Genomic DNA, 18,961 nt, shown 5'->3' with positions numbered 1-18,961 from the left:
GATTTGCAAGCCATAAGAAATGCATTGTGGGTATATAACACTCTCCCCTCATGGACCAAGACCAGGACACTATGGGCTCATCTCTGTGATGTCGAAAACGACGAGTTAATGTTTATTATTATTATTATTATTATTATTATTATTATTATTATTATTATTATTATTATTATGCAAGGCGATTTACAGGTTTATAACACAATAGAATTTATGTAATCTGAGGAATTTTAAAATGACATCCAGTTACTTATATGATATTAGTTATTAGGCAATTTTGAGGTATCATAATATTCCCAAATACTAGTGCATCATTTTAATTATATAAATGCTGTATTATAGTAAAACTCCACTATATTCAGTTAGGTATATAAAAAAAATCTGCCATGTTACATAAAGATGTGCAAATAATTAAATACACGGTAACAGTTTAAAATAAGTGTCTATCTGTCTATCTATCTATCCATCTATCTATCTATCTATCTATCTATCTACACACTATCTATCTATCTATCTATCTATATATCTATCTATCTATCTATATATCTATCTATCTATCTATCTATCTATCTATCTATATCTGTCTATCTATCTATCTATCTATCTATCTATCTATCTATCTATCTATCTATCTATCTATCTATATATCTATCTATCTATCTATCTATCTATATATCTATCTATCTATCTATCTCTCTATATCTATCTCTATCTATCTGTCTATCTATCTATCTATCTATCTATCTATCTATCTATCTATCTATATATCTATCTATCTATCTATCTATCTATCTATATCTATCTATCTATCTATCTGTCTATCTATCTATCTATCTATCTATCTATCTATCTATCTATATCTATCTATTCTATCTATAGATATAATAGATAGTCTATGTAGATCTATAGATTCTAGGTATCTATCGATAGCTATATATATCAGATATATATATATAATATACTATATATATAATATTCGTTTATATCGGGTAACTCCGGCTACAGGTAAATGTTCCCCCCGATGTCTCATTTACAATCAAGGGGGTTCTGTCATACACAGACACATTCATACATAAAACAACATATTAATATTAACATTAATAATTAATATTTGTGTGGTCCAGCCTTAGACAGTAACAACAAATAAACAAAGGAGCAGTAATACAGCGGGGTTCTCGAATGAATTAATATAAAAAATTAATTAAGAGTAAATTAAACATAATGTTCTAATCCATGATCAGTAGCGTATACTGTTACAATGAAGTTAATGTTCAACAATTACATCAGACTGACTCTGTATAGTCTGATAATCCAGAATTAACTATAGGACGTTTATAAATTAAAATTAAGCTATAATGGAGTGAAAATCAGTGCAGTCCCCATGTGTGATACATTGTGATAAATTAAATAATTAATTAAATGTAATGACTGTTTGTATATCAAACAAATAGAATGTCATTAATTATGCAACTAGTATAAATAGGTGATGTTGCGCGTAAGTTTCCCAAAAGTTTGGAGAAGGCGTTACTATAGCAACGTGACATCAAACAGAGCGTAGCCACGCACATCAAGGTCTGGGAAGGGTTTCTCTAGAAGCAGCTGTGTGTGACGTCAAACAGAGCAACCAGGAGCAGCAAGTTCTGGGATACAAGAACACGACATTCAATTTAGTTTTTAATCAAGCTAGTAGTTACTATGCCCAGCAATTGCCACAATAATCAGACTTTGATTGGCCAACAGAATCAGATTATACTGTGTTTGTGAAGTGACAGAGAAACGTGTTTGAACGTTATTTGATCCTGGGATAGTGTAGGGCTGCTTACAAAGAAGGAAAGAGAAGGAAAGAGTCAGAGCAAACCCTGCTGCGCTGAGGAGAAAATGGACAAACTGCCATGTCTGTTTTATGTGGGAGGTGCCCCCTGGAAGTACAAGGTCATGAGCCGCCACTTCTGGCGTCTCCGCTCTAAACCCACAGGGGAACTGGAGTCATGCCTGCAATTTATTCTCATCTGACAAGACAGGTATCAGTCACATTGAATGCTGTAGGCACCCATCCTCCCATGTGTCACCATCACATGGGAAGCAGATTGTAGATGCATGGAGATGAACTCTAGTTGGACGGTCACTCAAGCTTTGTTAAGGCACACAGCTGAAGCTTGAATTGCAGAGGTTGGTACAGTGAATGGACTACACTGACATCCGTCAACATCTCTTAACAAGCATTATGATTCATCACTTATGGACCTCCATGTTTGGCAGATAAAAATGAGATGATCACTTTTTAAATACTATTACTGTTACTAGAACATACTGGTTTTGACTCATTGACACCAAACCAATGTTGAAAGTATTGAACAGATGAACGTAGGCTCAGGTTTAAACATACATCATGTTTGCTGTGATGTTATATATTAGTACAATATCCCTTGGCACTCACACAGCTTTCCGCAGTGCACGAGTATCTGTTGACATGCTCCTTAACACAGATATTATTTGAGGGAGCTTTTTATCAAACTCAAAATTATTCAGACACATTCACCTTCCGTGTCAGGTCAAGGCTTAGCGCAGCCATTCCTGGTAATGAGTGTGAAGTCCTCCTACTTGATAAGGTTTAGGCACACAAGTCATTTAAAAGCTGCCTAATGGAATGCTGATACACACCACACTCAATTTTTGTGCTTCTATAATGTTACAGAAGTGTGTTTTCATTATCGATAGGATGTAAACGTTAAATACGGAATAGGAATAGGTTCTCTGAATTAGAATGGACGCCCCTCTAACAGCATCTTTACAATGTGCAGTGGTAATTAAAAAGCATAATGTTAGCCTACATAGCTTAAACTGCTGAACACATCAAGGCAACCATTCACTTCTTAAAGGCTATGCAACATATCATAAATCTACTAAAACACTAGCTCAGTTAATTATTGCATCCATGTTGGTAGTCTAAGATGCCATAATGTTACAATGTGTCTATATTTGACTCCTAGCCTCCCACATAAATTTCACATTGTATTTCACTATAACCTTGCGCTTGTTAAGGGATTATGAGGACCCTGTGAAGGCCTGCATTGGTTTATAACATAATTTCAGTTTAATTAGCTGTACAGTATGCATTTATAAAATGTCTTTATCATTGTGAACTGAAAAACATTAAACCACATAAAAAACATACTAATCCATTGAGAGGGCTACATTGAAACACCATGTTATTAAACTTATCACCTGGTATTATAGGGTGTTTTTCATTTCTTACATCTGGATGCTTTTTTGATGGAAGGCTTACATTTCAGGTGCAATAAGTACATAGTAGAAATAAATAAAATAACAAATCATAGCTATTAATGACAAAGACAACAATATGTATTCAATGTGCCAGGGATGGTTTCTGTATTGCAGATAAAAAGGGAAACCAGAATCGTGCATTTAATTAATTAAAACATGTAAAATGTTACAGTAATTTGCATTTGAAATTCACAAAGAATTCATTAAAATTGTAATCTGAATAAATATATCCCTTTGTAATTTCCAGACCCAAAACTAAACCATCTTTCTTCTCATGAGACTTGAGTCAATGTTAGTCATAAAAATCATCAAAATCATCATTATATGTGCTGTGAGTTTGAGGGCGCAGAACAGCTTCAATGTCAGAGTTGCTGTCGTCAGACTCACCCCAAAATGCTGTGGACAAAGCAAAAGACAAACCTCATTAAGAACAGTGTCATTAGGCCCTCTTTGATCTTCAAAATATGCATGTATAAAATAAACCAGATACTGCACTATAACTCAGGGATTAACAAATGTCTATCATTCGCAAAATACCTTGAGATTAGGACTCTATGATGTTAATTACATGATGCTATCTTATGAAAATATTATTCCGCAATGTAGCAATTCTAGAAGATTTATGGTGCTTTACAACTATGAACATGCAACTAGACATTTGGGGTCCTATTTAGCAAATATGTGCGCAACAGCTAGCACTAGGGCAAAAATGACAGCGTTAGCGAACCGCTGAGATAGCGCTCGAAAATGTGATTTAGAAGTTGGGTCTCATACATGGGCTAACACACATCAAATAGCAAATCAAACGGCCAGCCAATCAAAGCACAGTGTGGGGGAGCAATCAGGAGTTTTCCTTAAGTTAGGCATGTATAGCTCACTTTCGAACCATGAGCATCGTTTCTGCCTTTATTATAAAATCTTTTCTGTTAAAAAAAATAAAAAATACAGGACGGTACGCATTTGCGTCTTAAACAACAATAACTAAGTCTGCAATTTTTTTTTATTGGTCCGCGTGTGTACCTGCGTACCAGTTATGTGAACCTGTCTATCAGGCTTCGTCTGAACTGCCTGGCACTTGCAGCATCTGCAACCTCCAACACTGGAGCTTCGAGTTTAGCATCTGCTTCCCTCAAACCCTGTGATCTGCCCTCTGTAAATTCAACATCCATTACGGAGAGCTATGCTGTGTAAAATACAGCAAGCCAGGATGACATTGCTAACTTTCTGAGGAGTGTACTGTAGTGTTCCCCCAGAGACTTCCAAACATCAGAATCACATTTTGAGGATTCCAAATGTTCGCTCAATTACAGTACGAGCACATTTAAAGGTATGGTTATACCTCTGTTTGACAGCAGTCATGGGGTTGAGCAGCAGTGTCAGTAGCCACTGCTTCAGTGGATTCCCGTTATCCCCTATCAGCCAGCCTCTCACACTGTCATCCTGCTGAAATGCAGCTGCCAACTGTGAATTAGCATGGATAAACAGGTCATGAGCATTTGCACACTTGTGATGAGTTGTTGGCATCACAGATCACACACTCCTTGCATGCTGACAGAATAGGCAGAATACAAATTTACGTAGAGGTGCCACTGTGTTGGTGCGTGTACCTTAGTGCTACAGGCAAACAGTGTGGTCTCCGCACATATCCTTTCAGTTCAGCCTGAAGCAGTTGAAAGATGTCAGTCACTGTCTGCTAAGGTGAAATTTTCAGCAGGATGACATTGTGATAGGCTCAGAAAAGACAGATGACTTGGGGACGTCTCCTCCTCCTCTCTGTCTGGCCACGTAGAAATTATTTATTTATTTATTTATCTATTTATTTCTTAGCAGGCGCCCTTATCCAACTTACAACTGTTACAAAATCACAGCACAAAGTATCACATCACAAAGTATCACATTCACATTAATCCACTGCACACTCCATATTTTTTATATTATTTCTCTTTTTCTCTATCTTTTCTTTGCCTGCTTCCTTGGTAGTTTCACCGGTATTTACACTCGACCATGTAATTTTCACACAGTCTAGACATGGTTTTCACATGTCAACTGAAACTCAAAGGCTAACACGGTTGCCTAAATCGCTACATTTGTATTTAAATGAGGACACTCACCAAGCTCAGCCCATGTCAAGCGCTAACACAAAAGTGCCAACTGGGCACAAAAACATGTGTTGCTAAATAATATAGGTGGACAAAGTCTGTTTGCCCACACGTGCACCTGATTCTTGTGTGCTAACTGTCTGCAGAAGTGTTTTGCGATTGCTTTGGGGTTTGCGAGCGTTGCTAAACAGGGCCCTTGCTGTTTTTGTTTGTGAGGGGGTGAACATTTTGGGAGAATTTTATTTTCATTTATTGAACTTACCCTTAGATTTTACAGTTGAAACCATTCTCTTCAAGCCTTTGTTCCTAATAGTAAAAAAAAAATTAAAAAGTTACAAAACTGTACAGGTAAACATGCTGTGAGAATAATTTCTGTTTAAACAATAACAAAACTGATATTGTCTTATCAGTTTATGGAAAACACGTATGCTCTAAAAAAATGTAAAAGTGGTGGGAATGACCATGAAGTAAAACTTAATGGTTCCATTTTACAGATAATGCCAGTGCTATTACCAAAACTTTAGAACACATGCACACGCATGCACGGTGCAGCACAGCAAACACAACAGTGGGCTGACTCATGTACTAGTAATGGATATCATAGCTAAATACTTCCCTTAGAATGTAGTGATTCACAAATAATTGCGAGGGAAATATATTTACATGTAAAAGTCCTTTATATGCAGACATACAAGCAATAAATTCCATTGACTTCAACTGTAATGGTACTAAGGACTTCCACAAGGCTCTCATTATTCACAAGTGTACTGAGAACAGAGTTGCTGGGTTCCCATAACACCAGTGATATCACTATGTAAATGCATGACCCCCGAGCAGGCTCTGAACTGCCTCGATGCATATGCAACAGTCTGCTCTACTTGAAATGCTGCTTCTTCAATTTGCATCAGCACAAGACCGTCTGAAACAACCAGAACACTTCCCAATGCTCTTATATTGATGTGCCCTTTCTCCTGCCATGTGTCAGTACCCTATAATATGTACTGAGAGAACACGACAAGAGATAAAGAAGTTGTGTCAAAGGCAGCAGATAGGGAGTGTGGAGGTCTTCACACAACAGGAATATGCTGAAATCCTTCATGATTAGGCAGCTGGTTTGATGAACTTGTACCCTGCTGGGATAAGCCACAGTTGGATTTTATTGGCATATTTTACAGAAATGGAGAATCCCCTTGGATTTGCTATATACAAAAATAGGTGTTTATGAAATGCAGGGGAATTCACAGGTGATGTGAAATGTCCCAATACAACCCTGGGTGTCTAATCCTTAAATCAACCTCCAAGTAAAGACATGGTTGAGTTGTAATATTTATCTTTTAAGGCAGAGACGTATTTAGATGTATCACAAACAATATATCCAGCAATATCACTGGAGCAGGTAAATACATTTATATCATAAAAAGTATACAAGGTAATTGTTTCCTTTTCAAACTTGGGTGGGTTTTGCCTTTTTTCTTCTAATTTATTCCATTTTTGGAATAGGTAAAATACAGGATTTTTTTGAGTAATGCTAAATGAGTAAAGTGAAATATCCCAAAATCTTACATGCTTACCTGTAGTTTTTTATTTAAAAAATGTAGGTTGAAATGTTTATGAAGCCAACAGCAGTCAGTTATAAAAGAAGACACCAACAGTCAGCTGTTTACGTAACTTTTGAGCTTAATATTGGATGTAAAAAGTGTGCAGTCTCTGAACCTCTCATGATCTCAATATGGCAGCCTTATTAGTCAAATTCAATTATGAAGTCAGGTTGGTCTATTCAATTAATCTAAACAGTGGCAGATCTAAATGGTTTAAATCATTAAAAGAAGGGAACTTGGAGAAAACCAACACCTCTAACACTAAGGGGTAGGTATACTAAAGTGTTGTGCCTGTCGTAATAGTCGCAAACCAGTTGCCAACGAGTGGGGAGTCTTGGGTGAAATGTACTAGACAAGCGCAATGCTGTTAGTGACTTTTTAGGGAATGCTTTCCATTTGTGGTTCAAGAGTAGATGAATATGTAGTAAATATTCAGAAAATACATAAATTCGCAAAAAGGGGGTGGAGATAATGCGCATGAAATTGCGACACTTACAATTGCATCAATTTGTTAAGAACTTTTATAAGCGCGTTTTAAACAAACAATTGTTATTGTTGCTGGCATTTCCCAGTCTGCTTTTACTGCTGTTATTTCGGTGCAATGATTCATACATTTAAAATACATTGAGCACTATAAATGTATGTGTGTGAGATTGTATTGACATTTTTTTAAACCAAACACCTAATGTGGAACAAACATATCCAGTTTAGAGAGGGGATACTGAATGATTGTGAAAAGCTTTTTGATAGAAGCACATTTTTTATTTGGGGGTGAAGGTGGGGGACCCACTATAGAATATGATGGGATTCAACAAATATATTTAACAGTATTAAAATGGGTAAAATGAAGACAGAACAGAATGCATTGTAAAGATGATGTTTACACTTAACAAAAACAATGTTATCCTTCAGGCACTCTCTGCTGCAGCAAACCACAACACAACTCCTGCTATTTATTTGAACAATGTCGCACAACTCTCGCAATAGAGATCTCGCTAAGAAGATGCAACAAATATTTAAATGAGTACATTACAGCTCTTTTCATTAACATAGTTCCTATTGGTACATATGACAAAATGTTTACTTTGCTAAGTGTTGCAAACAAAAATGCAAATGTTTGCGCTGCGACTGGCCCATCCCATGCCTCTTATGAAGCAGCACTGGAGAATGATATTTAAAATAAATAACCAAGCTTAACTGTTACACACCCAAGAACAGTACAAATAGGTAGCAAGTTTCAGGGAACAGAGCACAACAGTTAAAGTACAAAGAGACACCTTTATACTGCCTTCACTTTGCAGGTCTCAGATTTTGAAATTATGAACTATGCACACACTACGGTAAAGCTCAGTTAGATTTTTTAGTCGGTTTAAAGTAGTCTTCAAAAGAAAAAAAAAAACTAAAGCTACGATAACTGTGAACAACTGTTAAATACCAATGCTGCATAAGAAATAAAATGCACAGTTCTCTACCACAGATGTTGCTTTTGTTACTTCATGCCAATGTGGGATGGTATGCAAAGTTGGCAGCAGTGTTGGACAAGGTGTTGAATTACACCCCACAATTAGTGATTGTGGAATCTATGCAGTGTTCTACAGATCACATTTACAAAGGGTTTGTTTCTTCAAAATTAGTGATCATGCATACTTAACGAGGTCATACTGTAGTTTATTTGTTCACAGTTAATAAATTAGTTCAAATTCACCTAGTATAAAACAAAATAGAATTCTCTGATGTATTACTGTGGCTGGTCAGTATGTACATTTATCTAAAATTACATCAGAATGTTAAGATTTTTCTTAATATTCATAAATTCAAAGTGCAACTTGAAAGTCTTCTGTTTTCTGTCACGACACAGGAAGGTTTCTTTTACGTATTATCAGCCTACTGCTTTCATTTTATACAGTATAACCAGGTTAGTGACCATTACAAGTTCTACAGTGCTCCAATCCATGTTTGTGAACAGATACATCATTTTAAAGAAATATCTAAGAGTATACTGTAGACTCGCCTTAATCCGAACCATCTGGTAATTTGTAATGTACTTAAAGGCTAGTCTATGTTTTATTTGACACTCTGCCAACTAATATTTAAATCAACGCTGCTACCAGCATGCATTTCACTATAATAGCATAGCCTGCATTAAAGGTGTGCTCAGACTACAGGGTCTACTGTACTCTAATAAATACTTAACACATGTTCAGCTGTAAAAAGAAAAAAAATAATCTTTTTTGAAATCTTGCAATGTGAGACATTGCCCACTTTCTTACAGCTGTAACTTCAGATAAGTACCCACTGACTTCCTGCCCTAATAGACCCTTGTGGACCTGGGATTTGATTGGGTTCAAAATAAGTACAATTATCCAGCTATCAGTTCAGCATCAGATCAGGCTTCACAGTCTGAACAGTGGCTCCAATGCTGGTAGATGCTACGTGTGCTGTGCAAAGAAATGTCTTTAACTGTTAATTGCAGCTATTGATCAGTAATCAGGAACCGTAAACTGGGTCACTTTGAGTGGCAGTTTAACTGTCATTACATGGGATGTACAATGAAGAAAAACACAAGACGCCAAAATGAACAGAGGGATGAACAGTAAATAAAATGTCATTTTAACTAACCCTTCACAAGCGCTTTACAGCCTACGCTGTACCAGGTAGTACAAATGCATTTCTGTTGTGTGTCTGGCATATGATATCACTTAATGCTCTTCAGTTAGACAGGGCTGATTTGAAGATTCTGCTATACCATATAAAGCTGGGAATGGACTTGGCCCTTGTACCTAATGCCCTGTTTCCAAAAGCACTTATCTGTATTTTTTTCGCCTATTTCACCAGTATATAATTTGGAGCAATGATATGAATATGTTAAATATTCCTTGCTACCTGTATATAATTTGGAAAATTTTTTCTGAGCTGAAACGTGCTGCCGATATTTTCCGTTAAGATGTGTTTATGTGTGATCATTTCAATGTGTCTTCGCTAAAGGTTGTTATTTTTATTATTTACATAGTATTCAAGAAAATCAGGTTAAGAAAAAATAGTAAAGGGGGTTAAATACTATTTGCATAAATAAATATGTACAGCTATGGCCAAACGTTTTGCATCACAAAGTGGAATGAAGCCTACTGGATAATGTTACCTTGTTAACATATTGAAATGCACACCGCTGTGTAGTTTTCCATATACTCCAAAAACTGACAATAGAAAAATGTGACAGCAGGCAGGTATTTAAAACCGCAGAAATGTTTGTTTTGGACAGTCTCCAGTCTAACCTTTTGTCTTTTGTGTGTGTGTGTGTGTGTGTGTGTGTGTGTGTGTTGTACTGTTTTGTCTTTTGTGTGTGTGTGTGTGTTGTACTGTTTTGTCTTTTGTTTGTGTGTGTGTGTTGTACTGTTTTGTCTTTTGTGTGTGTGTGTGTGTTGTACTGTTTTGTCTTTTGTGTGTGTGTGTGTGTTGTACTGTTTTGTCTTTTGTGTGTGTGTGTGTGTTGTACTGTTTTGTCTTTTGTGTGTGTGTGTTGTACTGTTTTGTCTTGTGTGTGTGTGTGTTGTGTGTGTGTTTGTTTTTGTGTGTGTGTGTGTGTGTGTGTTGTACTGTTTTGTGAAACCGGTACACAGCTTTGCTGTCCGGTGTTAGGTAGTGGAACTGCAAAAGTTTAGTTAGCACTCCTGTGTGGAGTCAGGCTTTTGTTTTGTTTTGTTTTATTTTATTATGGAAAATAATAAAAGTTGTTACGCGCTTGTTTAGTCCGAAAACAAGAACAAAACAAAATAAAATAATACCTTTTTTATTTTTTCAAAATGCGCTCACGCGCTTGTACTTATCATTAATATTGGCAAAACACAGACCCAGTGTGTATACACAATAACGTTTTGCTTGGTCTCGGAGGCTCCATTACAGTTCAATCATATATATATATATATATATATATATATATATATATATATATATATATATATAATATATAATATATATATATATGTTGTACTCGAACTTGAGAAAGTAAAAAAAAAATAATATTAAAAAAAAAAATAAAAATAAAAATAAAAAAATAAAAAGACTTTAGGGAGCTTAATAAAAGTACAGTGCATGTAGACACAGGTTTTCTGTAGACTGCTGCTCAGTCATGTTTAAAGGGCCTAAAACTCCATAAGATCCAAGGCCAATCAGAAATGCAAATACAATTAAACAGTGAGCTTGTAGTACAATATGTATGAAATCTACATAAAAATGTACTATATAGTAAAAGAACCTAAAAGGGTTAAGAATCTATTAAATTAGTACTTACTTAGAACTTCATGTGTAATTATTGCTGTGATTAAAAAACAAACAAACATTACCTTATTTTTTATTTACCATGCCTTTTCCTCAGCGCCTCACACCTACACAGAAATGTTAATAGCATAGCCACTCCAGAACATGCTGTTTGGAAGGTACCAGAGGGCACCCCATTAACTCCTACTCCTGTCCCAGTTATGGTCCAAAGCAAAATGATCTGATACTGTTTTCAAACAGTCAGAGATCAGAGGCAGTTTCACAGAGGGGGAGGGGGGCTAGGAGGCAATAAAGCTTGCATCAGGCTTTTCTCTGCTTTCCAAAGTATGAGTGTCCTCTGCTGGCCATGTGTTATATCTGCAGCTAGGGATGCTTGGCTGCTGCTTTGTAAGCTGCAGCAGTTTTACCACAAAGAAAATCATTTATTTTATGATCTTTACATTGAAAACTAACACCAACACCTTTTGCAATTTTGTTTGTATTTATTTTTCAAAAACAATAGAAAACTTTTTTTTTCTGAGACCGAGATGATAAACATGAGGAGAATATTTTGTTTTATAAATAATTACTGTAATAAATTATTTGAATTTAGATATGTAATAAAAAATATTAATACGACTACTAGATATTTAATGTACAGTGAACTTTATATATATATAGATATATATATATATATAGATATATATCTATATATATATATTTTAAACACATATATACTGAAACACAATTTACCAAAGAAAATGCTATAGCACCTATTTGGCCAGTAGAAAGTGTGTGGAAAAAGAGAGCGACCTCATCTGGCCACTGACTCTTACCACTTCAGGCTCCTGAATGCCACACACATTGTTTTGTGTGCCACTTTGTAACAGAGGTCCACAGCGAGTTTATGACACTTTGCCTCCATAAGATTACAGGGCAACAGCTTCAGAATATCCTTTTGTTTGAACAGAATGTCAGAGCCCAAAACTGTCAAGTCAAGGTTTTATGTCAAGCAGGTTTAAAGCATATTCGGTTTAAAGTAAATCGGACAGGGAAAAATTGAGAGTAAAATGGGACAATGATTCTTGGACAAGAGGAAGCAGTGACATGCACCCCCGAACAAAAGGGAACAAGTGGCCTTTACATGGAGTGCAGCTGCTTATTAAGACCCACTGCTTCATACATTACGCCTTTCATCCAAACTCAACCACATGATTTTGCTTTAGAGGATACGTTAGCTGCAAAAGATCTATAACGAATGCATTCTAAATAATAAACAGTTGCAGATCTGCCTGCTTCCCAATGATTTATAATACAATAAACATCCCATTCTATAAAGACTAATGTGGCAAAACATTACACTGGGGGGGGGGGGGGGGGGGGGGGGGGGGGGGGGGGACAAAAAAACAAAAAAAACCTGAATATGGAAGACCCCAATTCTCTCCCATCTCCAGTACTATAATAGTGAAATGAGCACATATAAATGTGTTAAGAGTATCTCTTTGCATCTCTTATAGACTGCATGTATTTAATCTGTAAAGCTTATTAAGAAGGAGTCATTGCTATGCAAAGCAGCACCCAATGCCTTTCTCTTGCTTTTCAGTCGAGTGCAGTGTTTGGCCAATAGGACTGGCCCCCTGCCTCTCATTCTGCATTCATAACATGCAGCATTTGCACAATGTATCTCTCAAAGGCTGCTGAATAGAAAGCCTTAATACTCATGTAAACAACTGCAAACCAATTACTTAATGAATCGGGCCCACACATAATGAGGTGCCACACAAAGAGCTATAAATGCATTTTTTTTTGCGGCAAAGCCTCTGCTTTAAACTAAAATCCCTCAGCTGTAGTTTAGGCTTAACTGGCACATCATAATTACTGTCTGAGGCACAACAGAGGAAGACATTTTTTATTTGGGTCCAGATAGGGCTTCTTTTGATGTCACTCATCAGCTCACTGACAAACTAAAGCAAAGAATTAAAAGAAAGAAAGAAAGAAAGAAAGAAACTAGGCAGAGCACACAGCAGTGTTATGTTTATGCTCAAGTACTGGGCTTCGAGACCACTTGTAAATGCAACAAAGCGCAAGAAGTGCCTGCTGCAAGGAGAATGCTTAAATGTAAGCATCTGAAAATTTTCACTTTGTGGCAATCACAAAGGGGAACAGAGCACCCGAGCTCTCTGTTTTCTGCTCCCCCAAGCTTCTCTACCTGTTTTAAGATGGATTATCTCTTCTCAAGAAGACTGATGTCAAGTGCGTTACCGTGTGTTACTCTAGCACTACTCTCAAACAGCTATTACAGCCACCCTTACCAGTTAAAAAAATTGTGATATAGGCCTACACACATTCTTTTTTATGCAATGTACATACCACCTTGAATTTTACAAGACACCTAAACAGAACAGGATATCACCCACCTGTATTAATAACATCAAACACTCTAGCCGCAGCATTAAAATATAGCTTTTCATGATACTCTAAACTGAGGTATATTCCAATACAGCCTGCCATTAAAGGTAAGTACTTAGATAAGTATCTTAGATGCCATGATTGAGTCAGCATGGTGCCAAGTAATCATGTGAAATCAAAGTAGAGAGAGTTATTTTCTTTTCATACAGCTTACCTCAAAAAGCCCTGGGAACACAGAGCCACTCTGTGGCTTGCACCTTGGTTTCAGGTTTTTTTTAGGCCACTGCACGGCACACCAGGGGAGACAGTTCAGCCAACCAAAACCATGCTTTAAAATATTGCCATTGTATAGTGCGCCATAGCATATATATTTTTAAATTTTTCTTTTTACATCCAGTACTTAATAATGTCGTTATTCAAATTCATGAAAGGCATTATCAGCACAACAAAATATTTTTCAGTATACACAATCTGGATCATCATCATGATCTGTTTTAGCACAAGAGACCACCTCCCAAGAAATGATTCTTTTAGTGTGAAATTGAACATCATTTTTGGAGACCGCTGCTTTAAGAACTAGGTAACTGACAAGCATCTAGGCGGCAAAGACATAAAATACACAGAATGCATAAAATAATACTGAACACGCTCAGTCAAAAGATGTCTGCCAATGCTCCATGTGTCAATCACAGTTACAGAGGACCAAAGGTATGCCCTGGTGTAACAGGGGAACCAAACAGCGGTGCTTTATCCCCGTCAGGCAAGTGTGCCTGGGAAAGCCAAAGCTGCCTGCTGCCAGGTTTCTACCTACAGCCTGCCTGAATAGTATTGGCAGATGGAGCAGGTTCTTATTAACCACACGCAGCTCATCCAGTTGTGATGGTGAGGGCCTGTGGCTGTCACAGAGGGACCTCAGCAAATGGGACTGGTAGGCTACCAGAATACTATTAAAGTTACCCAGCCAAGCAGCGAATGCACTGGCTGAATAGGCACGCTTGAGGATCACCTCCAAGATCCGGCTCTGTTTGTTGAGGCAGACAGCATCCTTGGACAGGAGTGCTAAATTAGGTGCCTGTACCAACACAGCAATTGAAGCCTCCACCAGCGGAAAATGGGCCAGGCACAGCTTTTCTGCATAGTGCACCCTATATAGGGTGTCCATAGACCGGGAAAACTGGCTTTTGACCCCTGGACAACTGGCTCTCAAAAAGAAAATCTGGGTGCACTGGGGGACACACAGAGGTGGCAGACTCATCATCAAACATGGGCTGCCTTGTCTCACCTTCTGTAGGCCAGGGCACTTGCAAGACTGCAATGGCCCTCCTGATCAGTGGTAGAAGCTCTGCCGACAAGGAAAGCTTAACCCCAGGAGATGTGCTGTCTGACTCCATGTACTCAGATGGGAATGTCAGTTCCTGTTCGCCCACATCCTCAGAGGTGGCGATAGACAGCATGTCATCTTGCTGCCAATCTCCGCTCGTAGCCCCCTAGGACCCAAAGGGACAGATGGGTCAGGCAGAGCTGAAAGTTCACACAGTAACTCTGCGGGCATCATTCCTCGGTTGAAAACTGCTGCCCAGAGCTTCTCCATCTGTTCCTTGTCCGCCGATCGCTTGGAACGGCGACTCTTCTTCTTTTGGGGAGGAGAAGGAGGCAGATGAGGAAGACCTTCCCAGGCGTGTCGTCCTCTGTCCCTTGGCAGAGAGCCATGGGGTGAGGATGCAGCCACTCTGTATAAGTTAGCTTCCAATGTTGTTACTAATGATTATTACACATCTCGAGTTTATACAAAAAAATAAAATCTTTATTTAACTAAAACATTTTGAAAACTGTAAATAACGTGTTGAAACAAAACTACTCTGAGAATAGGTAGGCTATCCCACTGCAGTCACTTGTGTCTGCTAATAACAATGCCAATAATAAAGTGAGGCATTGAAATGTGTATTCTGTGTTGCTGACAGTTTCCTCCAAAACCACCCTCAAAATACAGTAAACATTTCACTCTATATGAAAAGAAACTGACTACTGGATATTAAATTCAGTAGAGCTGTGAATAAGATGATACAATGTTGTATTACCGTAGTTTTTGTTGGGCAGAATTAAAACAACATCTTAATAAAGTTGACATTTAAATATGGAAAACAAAAACGATTCTTAAAGCAGACAGTGCAGAAAATAGTCTTGTTATGTAAGCTATCTTGTTAAGTCTGTGACCTTACTTCTGCTCTTTGCAGTTTCTTTTTTCTTGACCTGTCTAGCATGTTTGATTAAGTTCATGTTTCAACTACGGCAATCCACCTGCAGTTTTAGTTTTTACCGGTTATGCAGGAACTCCCAAGAGGAATATTCTGATGATGTTAAATGAACAAGAGAGGCCAGGGTACAAGTACCTCGGGGTACAGACTGGTGTCTCATATGTTAAAGTCTAAAGATGTGAGAAGATTTTATTAAAATGTGCACCTTTGCAGACAATCCTCTTGATAAAGCAGAGTGTATGCGCCTATTTGTAGTAAAGCACTGATGACAACATTTTATTTTTGGAAAACTACACCCAACATGCATAGGTCACGGTAAAGCTCTGTTACTAGCAGTGACATGTAGGCTATGTATCCCATTATAGACCCCAGCTAAATCACTGCAACTTGTTTGGACTATTATCTGAAGTTATAATTCAAGTATCAAGCGTTGCCAGCTGACGTCATTGGGTCTGCATATGCTGATAAGGTATTGATGCCTCAACAGAGAGTATTCACAGACCATTCAAAATGTCTGACTGTGCACTTAAGCCAAGATAAATGAGCCACTGAGAATCACAGTATAGAAATCTCATAATATGACCGACAGGCAGTGGAACATTCCCAACCAAATCTTACAATTTTAATAATTCAGAGGTACTTCATTTAAATACTCAGGAGCTGCTTATCTTACCTTGACTGGGGACTTTCTTGACTTAAGGATGTACTTGTTTTTGAATCAAGATTTTCTTCTTTACCAGCAGACATGTTTCTTTCATTTTTTATTCCTTTAAAAAAAAGTGGAAAATATATAATTCTGAGGCTTGGAAGCAACAATAAAACTGCACTTGACTTTTTTTACTTTTTTAACAATGGTGCATTCATAGGATCAACTAATCTGCAATTCTGATCCAGTCCTTGAGCTGTGTGCCATAACTACAGAGACATTATGATTGTATTTTCATTAATCTGCTACACAACATAAAAGGGAATACAAAAATAAAAGCCGCTTGGATAGCAAGTACGCTTAGAAGCTAACTTGGGTGGTCTCGGCTGGTTTGCAGGAAGTTTGTTTAGCAGACATAACAATGACCCACATCAGTGCATTTCAAATTCTGAACTAATACATGTAGGGCCCGGTTTTCATGCTCAGGCAAAGTGATGGCACTGTTCACACACTTTAGGACCATGTAATGACATTGGTTGTCAGTGGATCTTGTGTTGATGTTAAAATTTTAAAAGGGCAAGTGATCACAGTAGACAGGTGAAAATCGAAAAGATATGCAGCGCCACATTTGTATTTAACAGTTGCAATAGTACACATTGCGTTTCTCTCAATTAACTCTGAACAGCACACAGCTTAATTAATTTTGCAATCCACAGTTAGCTAAACATATGGTATTGTTACATTAGGAAATTGTACAGTATCCATTTCTAGAAACACACACTCAATAGCTTAAAAAAACAAAAACATTACAGCCATATCAATCACCCCCCGTTGTGATGTATGAAGACATCTCCTTTATTAAAAGGGTTATGAGAACAGCTGAGGCTTCCAGAGAGCGGGAACACATTGGGTTGAGCTGCTGTCGATCGTAGTTCAGGTTCAAGTATATATATATACTTGTTTTATTATTATTGTCATGTATATTACAGTCCAGATGCAAAAATTGCACTCCTACATCAACCAAGATGGCGGCCTGACGCATTCTTTGGAAACACCTTTCAAAACCTTCTTCTTGGGAACCGGTGAATCGATTGATCTGAAACTTTGCATATGTCATCAGCAACAAAACCAGCTTATTATCAAAATGGCTGCCATCAAATTCACCAAAATGAGTCCAATCATCAAACTGCTTCTGTTTGCAAACCGTTTAACCAACTAACACCTAACTTGTAGGGGGTCTCCTCTGGATAATGGAATTCAAATATGGTAAAATGGTGTTCTTTTGTAAAACAAGATGCTGGGCAGACCTACGTTTCATTCTTAAATTTAAAACTGCTTCAGTTGAAAAATGACAGGCATCATCCCTTTGTCAACACTTTTTCAAAAAAGGTGTTGTGCGTACACCAATATGGTCATCTGACGCATTTCTTTAAAAACCTTTTAAAATCTTCGATCAAATGTAAAACTAGCTCATAACTTCTTACAAAGTGGAGATAGGTTAATGGTTACTATAGAACACAGATAGTGGCCAATATATGCTCTATCCATAAATCACCTCGCCTGTGACCTTTGACCTTTCTAAGGTCCAAGCTAAAACTAGCTTATAACTCCTTACTGTGCACATAGTGTTATGGTTACTATACAACATATTTAGGAACCCATATATGCGCTATTCAAAAAATGACCTTGATCGTGACCTTTGACCTCTCCTTAAGGTTAAATGTAGAATTAGCTTATAACTCCTTACAGTGTGTAGATTGGGTCGTGGTTACTATGGTGTTTAAAGTTATAAAGCATCGTGAGATAATGAACTAATGCAGTATTTTGAATTGAAACTGCTCCATAAAACTGATCTGTTGCTGACGCCTGTGCTGCAATGATACAGCTTGCCAAAATCTCCAACTGCTACTGAGCTTGGAAGCCGTAAACCTGCCTGCCAGTTTTACTTATTATTATTATTATTATTATTATTATTATTATTATTATTATTATTTTATTATTAATAATAATAATAATAATAATAATAATAATAATAATAATAATAATAATAATAATAATATATAATAATTTCCATTACAGCGGCTCTCGCCAAGATAAGCACCAACTAAGACGTAACTTTACAGTAAACTAATGTGATCCATCTGCGTCTCCATCCATGTGCGTCTCCTTCCATCTGATGATGTAGATATCCTTGTGTGTGTGTGTGGGGGGGGGGGGAGCGGGGGGGGGGGGAGGGGGTGGGACGGGGGGGGGGGAGGGGGGGGGAGGGGGAGGGGGGAGGAGCTCTCTCTCGGGGGTGCGTGGGGGTGTGTGTGTGGGGGGGGGGGGGGGGGGGGGGGGGGAATATTACTATTTAAAATATAAAAATTAATTTCATTTAGATGGGTGCCAGTGGAGACTGAAGTAGTGAATAGTTGTAAT

General features: G+C 37.6%; 1 protein-coding gene across 3 annotated transcripts in view; it reads right to left on the bottom strand.

Moving 5' to 3' along the window:
• Nucleotides 1–3,005: 3,005 nt before the first annotated feature.
• The window catches only part of kiz (kizuna centrosomal protein), a 58,715-nt gene continuing 42,759 nt past the window's right edge, over nucleotides 3,006–18,961 (bottom strand). The window contains exons 14-17 of one of the 3 annotated variants that reach the window (XR_005950516.1): nucleotides 16,568–16,661; nucleotides 14,922–15,126; nucleotides 5,641–5,684; nucleotides 3,645–3,675 (exon numbers count right to left, since the gene is read on the bottom strand). Coding sequence is in view for 2 of the 3 variants with exons in the window: in XM_041253778.1 (XP_041109712.1) it covers nucleotides 3,572–3,675; nucleotides 5,641–5,684; nucleotides 16,568–16,661 (242 nt within the window). In the remaining variant the exon portion in view is untranslated. Of the gene's footprint in view, nucleotides 3,676–5,640; nucleotides 5,685–14,920; nucleotides 15,127–16,567; nucleotides 16,662–18,961 lie in introns of those variants that run through there. The other 2 variants (XM_041253778.1, XM_041253779.1) reach the window with 2 other exon arrangements.

Source organism: Polyodon spathula, chromosome 6 (assembly GCF_017654505.1).
Source record: "Polyodon spathula isolate WHYD16114869_AA chromosome 6, ASM1765450v1, whole genome shotgun sequence".
NCBI lineage: Eukaryota > Metazoa > Chordata > Actinopteri > Acipenseriformes > Polyodontidae > Polyodon > Polyodon spathula.
Note: the sequence above shows the minus strand (reverse complement) of the source record. Positions and strands in the feature narration are given on the sequence as shown.